At 47.2% G+C, this 7787-nt stretch overlaps 1 protein-coding gene across 1 annotated transcript; it reads right to left on the reverse strand.

Moving 5' to 3' along the window:
• Nucleotides 1–3066: 3066 nt before the first annotated feature.
• Nucleotides 3067–7770, reverse strand: LOC135564717 (uncharacterized). The gene is made up of 3 exons (XM_065010591.1): nt 5309–7770; nt 5214–5271; nt 3067–5112 (listed from the first exon to the last, which is right to left on the reverse strand). The coding sequence occupies exons 1-3, from the start codon at nt 5790–5792 to the stop codon at nt 4620–4622; spliced, it is 1035 nt and encodes a 344-aa protein (XP_064866663.1). The 5' UTR covers nt 5793–7770; the 3' UTR covers nt 3067–4619.
• Between the last annotated feature and the right edge of the window lie 17 nt (nt 7771–7787).

Consider the following 7787-nt stretch of genomic DNA (forward strand, 5'->3'; position numbering starts at 1 on the left):
TTTATTTATGTTGTGTTCCCCTGCTCAGATGTTGCATGCATCAACCAATGGTTGTGTGCCACGTCAGACTGTGCCATCACGCACGAGATTGCTAGAACATAAAATACCTATCCAGGCATTGTAAGTTCTGGCATGCTCCAGCAACGTCTGTGCAGAGAAACACAACCTTAGTCATTGTGAACATTCTCCACCTCCTGTTGTGTTGACTTGACACTACCCCAGTCTAGAATGTGCTGATTGTTTTGTGTGTATTCAGACCAGTGTGTATTTTGTGTGTATTCTAATGACCAGGAGTTTCCCTGACCATGTGACCTAGCAATCCAGGTACATGTTGAGACCCAGTCAGACCAGGTACATGTTGAGACCCAGTCAGACCAGGTACATGTTGAGACCCAGTCAGACCAGGTACATGTTGGGGCCCAGTCAGACCAGGTACATGTTGGGGCCCAGTCAGACCAGGTACATGTTGGGGCCCAGTCAGAACAGGTACATGTTGGGTCCCAGTCACCACCAGGTACATGTTGGGTCCCAGTCACCATCAGGTACATGTTGGGGCCCAGTCAGACCAGGTACATGTTGGGGCCCAGTCAGACCAGGTACATGTTGGGGCCCAATCAGACCAGGTACATGTTGGGTCCCAGTCACCACCAGGTACATGTTGGGTCCCAGTCACCACCAGGTACATGTTGGGGCCCAGTCAGACCAGGTACATGTTGGGGCCCAGTCAGACCAGGTACATGTTGGGGCCCAATCAGGCCAGGTGCATGTTGGGGCCCAGTCAGACCAGGTACATGTTGGGGCCAAATCAGGCCAGGTACATGTTGGGGCCCAGTCAGACCAGGTACATGTTGAGGTCCAATCAGGTCAAGCGATAAGAAAAACTCCTAGCCCTACCTAGAATATCTCTGAATAACAGAGCACCAGGATTGTGATCCAATTCCCTTTCAATTCCAGGAGGTAAACTAAATTCAAATTCCACATTTTCCTAATTGAATAACATTGAGAATAGGAATTTCAGTGTAATTCTTGAATTGAAATGGAATAGACTCCAATCCTGCAGAGCACTGATGTCAAAAGGTGTCCCTTGGTTTGAGAAACATCTAGATTCAGAAACTTCTAGAGCTTCAATTATAGCTTGAGCAAACAATGGAGTCATTGAGAATCCTTTCTTTTGACAATCAAATCTGCCATTTGACAGCTGCTAACTTCCACCCAGACAGCATGGATAGTGCCTGTCATAACATGGCGAGTGTCACTATCCCTGCAGTACCATCACGGGGGCATGATTCAGAGTGGGTCTGGGCACCAGAACACTTACCATTCCAGAATTCCAATGGGACATTTTTGAATGGCGATCACATATCTAGTGTGAACCTGTGAGCTAGACAGGCCGAGAAAGAACGAGTGAGGGAATGAGAGACAGAGAGACTGAAAATGACCACTGCATAGACACTGAAGTACTAGAGGACAGTGACATGCCACCTACTGGAGTCACTAGTGCTGCAAACTGTCACAGACGCCGGTGGTGACAGTGGGCCATCTTTATTTAGCACCAGACCAGCCTGACTGTGGGTCTGCCCAGGGGACGGGCGGGGGGCTTCTGGCACAACAACCAATCACAAAAGGGACACATGTACATAAACCAGAGAGCTGGAGTGAACCAACAGGAGGGAAGGAAGGAGAGCGAGAACCTGGGCCACGTTCAATAAAACCTGTTTCATGACTACAGAACACAACCCTTTTTTAACCCTTTGCTATACTGGCTAGGCCACTCCAGGACCTTGAAATGCTTCTTACGAAGCCACTCCTTCGTTGCCCGGGCGGTGTGTTTGGGATCATTGTCATGCTGAAAGACCCAGCCACGTTTCATCTTCAATGCCCTTGCTGATGGAAGTAGGTTTTCACTCAAAATCTCATGATACATGGCCCCATTCATTCTTTCCTTTACACGGATCAGTCGTCCTGGTCCCTTTGCAGAGGAACAGCCCCAAAGCATGAAGTTTCCACCCCCATGCTTCACAGTAGGTATGGTGTTCTTTGGATGCAACTCAGCATTCTTTGTCCTCCAAACACGACGAGTTGAGTTTTTACCAAAAGTTCTATTTTGGTTTCATCTGACCATATGACATTCTCCCAATCTTCTTCTGGATCATCCAAATGCTCTCTAGCAAACTTCAGACGGGCCTGGACATGTACTGGCTTAAACAGGGGGACACGTCTGGCACTGCAGGATTTGAGTCCCTGGCGGCGTAGTGTGTTACTGATGGTAGGCCTTGTTACTTTGGTCCCAGCTCTCTGCACGTCATTCACTAGGTCCCCCCGTGTGGTTCTGGGATTTTTGCTCACCGTTCTTGTGATCATTTTGACCCCACGGGGTGAGATCTTGCGTGGAGCCCCAGATCGAGGGAGATTATCAGTGGTCTTGTATGCCTTCCATTTCCTAATAATTGCTCCCACAGTTGATTTCTTCAAACCAAGCTGCTTACCTATTGCAGATTCAGTCTTCCCAGCCTGGTGCTGGTCTACAATTTTGTTTCTGGTGTCCTTTGACAGCTCTTTGGTCTTGGCCATAGTGGAGTTTGGAGTGTGACTGTTTGAGGTTGTGGACAGGTGTCTTTTATACTGATAACAAGTTCAAACAGGTGCCATTAATACAGGTAACGAGTGGAGGACAGAGGAACCTCTTAAAGAAGAAGTTACAGGTCTGTGAAAGCCAGAAATCTTGCTTGTTTGTAGGTGACCAAATATTTATTTCCACCATCATTTGCAAATAAATTCATTAAAAATCCTACAATGTGATTTTCAGGATTTTTCCCCCTAATTTTGTCTTTCATAGTTGAAGTGTACCTATGATGAAAACTACAGGCCTCTCATATTTTTAAGTGGGAGAACTTGCACAATTGGTGGCTGACTAAATACTTTTTGCCCCACTGTAACATCACCGGTGTCATAGAAATTGCACTGCCGTAAAAATGTAATACATTTAAAATCAGATTATAACAGTTAAACTGCTCTTAAATGCTAATGTGCTAGTTACACAAAGTGATAAACAGAAACGAGACCAACTTGTAAAAAATGAAGTACAAACTTTATTATTCTGTCTTTACAAAAGGCACAAGCCTCTTCTTTATCCACCCACAAGTTTCTTCTTAAAAAAAACTCTAAATATAATAGCTTCTCAACGACCGTGTGGACTGACTGTCCAACAAAACACAAGACAACAGATAAAGAGGAGTTGGGGAGGAGAGGAGGGCGTGAAAGACGGAGAGGGAAGACAGGATGAGTCTTGTGTCGACTACAGACAAAGAGATGAGGGACAGACAGACATGGGACAGGGGTTGTATTCACTAGGGCACACCGTAGCAATGGAAAATTAAAACAACTGTTTCTTATTGGGCAAGGTCAGGTAGTATCTCCCTGTTTCAGTCCATTTTCTTCCGTTTGGTGCCTAATGAATACACCCAGGGTATATGACCGGGTCAGACACAGGGAAAAGGGGAAATACACAGCTGTGTGGTTTTAGTCTCACAACATATCAAGAGCTTCAGCCGAGGAGAGGCCCCCTTTCAGAAAAATAAGAGGAACCCTCTCCCATATATAGTACAGTAAGTGCTTTAGAACCGTAACCCCCCCCATTCACTAACCCCCTCCCTGACCCCTGCCCACCTCACAGGCAATCTGTTATGTATCTAACAGAGATATCGTATAGAAGACACACAAAACATCTATGGGACAGTGCTTGGCATCAGCAGAGAAAATGTTTGAACACAGGTAATGAAAAGGGCTACTACGGACATTAGCATAAAGCGTAACCAAACAACAACAACATTTTGTTCAGCAATCAATAGGACTGGATCAGAGGACTGCCCCTACCGATCCAGATTATAAGGTTTATAGAGGGCACACCTCAAGAATCACTGACCATTTCCAAATAATGGAACTCAACATGGCTAAGTTGGTTTTTTTCCTGGGTAAACACAGTGGTCGCGTTCCAGGCTGACTACATTACAGTCGCACTGCATGCAGCAACCTATGGCTGCGTGCCACCTCATTGACTTTCCAGTCCGCCATCAGTTGGCGGTGTCATTTTGTGATTAAGCTACACCTAATCCAGGCATTGTGAGGTTCTGGCATGCGACTGCAATGAAGTGGCCTTGAACGTGGCCAGTGTGAATCCACTGTAAATACCAAGAAGGAAGGATAGGAGGGAGATGCGTCTCATCTGACCAGCAGTAAAAGGACTCCCTCTACACTCAAAGGGAAGACATAAGGGACAATCAACAAATCAATACAATTTACCATCAAATCATTTTACATTAAAAAACGATTCTGTATTGTGGCCAAAAATAACCTCAGACAAAATCGTTGCTTTTTGCTCTTGAAAAGTGCCAGTTAAAGATGCTAAAGGTACTGGTGGAATCTTCTGGAATGTCTAAAAACAATGCATCCACATCTCCTTTTGGAAACCGCAGCACACTAAAACAAAGCATAAGCCACCAGATGTGTATTTATATTGGGAGGTTCTGGACATAAAGGTTTACAGTATCAATCCTATTGAACAGTGTTCAGGCTTTCTCTATATAGGTGTGGCCAGCTTCTACCTCTTTCTCGCTCTGACTTCAGGGTTGAGTTAAGGCTTTCTCTATATAGGTGTGGCCAGCCTCTACCTCTTTCTCGCTCTGACTCCAGGGTTGAGTTAAGGCTTTCTCTATATAGGTGTGGCCAGCCTCTACCTCTTTCTCGCTCTGACTCCAGGGTTGAGTTAAGGCTTTCTCTATATAGGTGTGGCCAGCCTCTACCTCTTTCTCGCTCTGACTCCAGGGTTGAGTTAAGGCTTTCTCTATATAGGTGTGGCCAGCCTCTACCTCTTTCTCGCTCTGACTCCAGGGTTGAGTTAAGGCTTTCTCTATATAGGTGTGGCCAGCCTCTACCTCTTTCTCGCTCTGACTCCAGGGTTGAGTTAAGGCTTTCTCTATATAGGTGTGGCCAGCCTCTACCTCTTTCTCGCTCTGACTCCAGGGTTGAGTTAAGGCTTTCTCTATATAGGTGTGGCCAGCCTCTACCTCTTTCTCGCTCTGACTCCAGGGTTGAGTTAAGGCTTTCTCTATATAGGTGTGGCCAGCCTCTACCTCTTTCGCTCTGACTCCAGGGTTGAGTTAAGGCTTTCTCTGACTCCAGGACTCCAGGGTTGAGTTAAGGCTTTCTCTATATAGGTGTGGCCAGCCTCTACCTCTTTCTCGCTCTGACTCCAGGGTTGAGTTAAGGCTTTCTCTATAGTGGCCAGCCTCTACCTCTTTCTCGCTCTGACCTATATAGGTGTGGCCAGCCTCTACCTCTTTCTCGCTCTGACTCCAGGGTTGAGTTAAGGCTTTCTCTATATAGGTGTGGCCAGCCTCTACCTCTTTCTCGCTCTGACTCCAGGGTTGAGTTAAGGCTTTCTCTATATAGGTGTGGCCAGCCTCTACCTCTTTCTCGCTCTGACTCCAGGGTTGAGTTAAGGCTTTCTCTATATAGGTGTGGCCAGCCTCTACCTCTTTCTCGCTCTGACTCCAGGGTTGAGTTAAGGCTTTCTCTATATAGGTGTGGCCAGCCTCTACCTCTTTCTCGCCCTGACTCCAGGGTTGAGTTAAGGCTTTCTCTATATAGGTGTGGCCAGCCTCTACCTCTTTCTCGCCCTGACTCCAGGGTTGAGTTAAGGCTTTCTCTATATAGGTGTGGCCAGCCTCTACCTCTTTCTCGCTCTGACTCCAGGGTTGAGTTAAGGCTGGCCTCACAGTGCCTACCCTGCACATTAGAAGCTGTGTTATGGCAAACCGCTGCCCCTCTCTCTCTCTCCACACACCCCAGGCAGCGTGTTATCCTGGGTGCAACCCAGATGGGCTTATTCTAAATCATTTCTGTAAGTATTGTAAGGATCTGACAATCTGCACAGAATCTGGGTCTCTCGAACCCACCATGACTGCACATGTGTGTCTGCATTCCCCCCTCACTCCACGGGATAGGAGAACCCCCAAAACAACAAGGTTTCAATCAGGTCAGCCTGGGAAAACTCATGCTTTTGAAAAAGTGTCTGTGATCCCTGTAAAACCACTGTCATATCTGGGGCACAACAAAACCATCATAGACAGACTTCACAGAGAGAATGAAACACGCTGAAAAGCACAATAATAAAAACCGACAATAGCCAGGGATGCTAACTGGTCGGGGCACAAAGGAGCCAAAACATTTTGTTTTGCACGGCGACACGCTAGAAATCTGTGGAAACCGCAAGAAAATGTGCCTATTTTCAGAGTGGGGTTGTCACAATATCAACATTTGACTAATGACGTGATACCACGCCAAGTATCACGATGCCGAGTAGTATGGTGATACCAGAGATACCTGCCCCCCCCAGGGCGCGTGTTCCTATTAGTGGAAACAGAGTCAAATGCACAGTCAACCAATATCATTGGCAGTTAAGGATCTAAACTCACAAACATCAGAGACGTTTCCAAAATTCAAGGACAAATGATGGGAGGAGCTTCATCAGATCTGGGACCATTGATTTCACAGGGGGGTGTGTGTGTTCTCCTACGATATCAAACAGAGGCCTGTCCCAAATACAGGGCTTTCCTAACCCCGGACACAACCCACCTAATCACAGCGTGGAGCTGGATACACCAGCCTACCCTGTGTACAACAGCAAAAACACACAAAGGGGTTTAAAACTCAAGACGTACCCATCGATTAGCTTATTCAACAAGCTAGATGCCAAAATGTCAGAAGCAACAGACGAAAGGGTGAATTGGTGTTACAGGTTTTCATCTGTACTACTAATTAGGGGAGAGTGTCGCCTATATAAATGTCTACTGGGAACCCAGCCCAGTAAACAGTGTGATGGCACAAAAAGAGAAAGAGGGAACCGGAAGTGCACTCCTCCTCTTTCCATAGTAAGCTTAGCTTTGTCTCCTAACAGCACCACTGAAATGAACAGACCTCTAGCTGCGTCAATATGGGCCTTTTCTGTGTTGTCACGTTTCAGTTCAATCCCTGTGATTTATCGACCAGAGGCACTGAGCAGAACACAAGATCAAAAAGAAAACCTGTAACGCAAACTCTTACAAATCCTTTGTAAAGTACAACAGAAAAACGACAACATTTTCTCTTACTAAGGAGCCAAAAGGTGTGTTGGAACTGATGTCTCTTTGAATGCTCACAGTGTCTCATCGCTCAGGGGAGATTCTCCTGGGTAGAAATATGGTGAAGAGATACAGGAAGTAGAGGATTTCTTGTAGAAATGATCTCTAGTATGGGGGGCGTGGGGTCACCTGGGACGGCTGTGCTGCTGGTTGGGGTACACCTGTCCTGTCCAGGCGCGCTCTCCTGCTCGCTGGGCAGAAGTTGCTTATTTGGTTTTGGAGAAGGTGAGAAAGTGTCTCCATTGGACAACTGAGCCAAGGGACCAGGCTGGACCTGGGTGTGACACTTCCATCCTCAGGCAGCCCTCTGGAGGAGCAAGACCCAGAGAGGGACCAGGCTGGACCTGGGTGTGACACTTCCATCCTCAGGCAGCCCTCTGGAGGAGCAAGACCCAGAGAGGGAGTGGGTTGGACCTGGGTGTGACACTTCCATCCTCAGGCAGCCCTCTGGAGGAGCTAGACCCAGAGAGGGAGTGGGTTGGACCTGGGTGTGACACTTCCATCCTCAGGCAGCCCTCTGGAGGAGCTAGACCCAGAGAGGGAGTGGGTTGGACCTGGGTGTGACACTTCCATCCTCAGGCAGCCCTCTGGAGGAGCTGGGTTGGACCT

The sequence above is a fragment of the Oncorhynchus nerka genome, linkage group LG26, assembly GCF_034236695.1.
Source record: "Oncorhynchus nerka isolate Pitt River linkage group LG26, Oner_Uvic_2.0, whole genome shotgun sequence".
NCBI lineage: Eukaryota > Metazoa > Chordata > Actinopteri > Salmoniformes > Salmonidae > Oncorhynchus > Oncorhynchus nerka.

Bases quoted from the DNA above. Each gene is read 5' to 3' on its own strand.
- LOC135564717 (XM_065010591.1), bottom strand. From the start codon at position 5,792: ATGTGCAGGGTAGGCACTGTGAGGCCAGCCTTAACTCAACCCTGGAGT. The intron at 5,272-5,308 runs GTCAGAGCGAGA...TGGCCACTATAG, and splicing joins GGCTGGCCACACCTATATAG to AGAAAGCCTTAACTCAACCC. The intron at 5,113-5,213 runs CTATATAGAGAA...GGCTGGCCACAC, and splicing joins GAGGTAGAGGCTGGCCACAC to CTATATAGAGAAAGCCTTAA.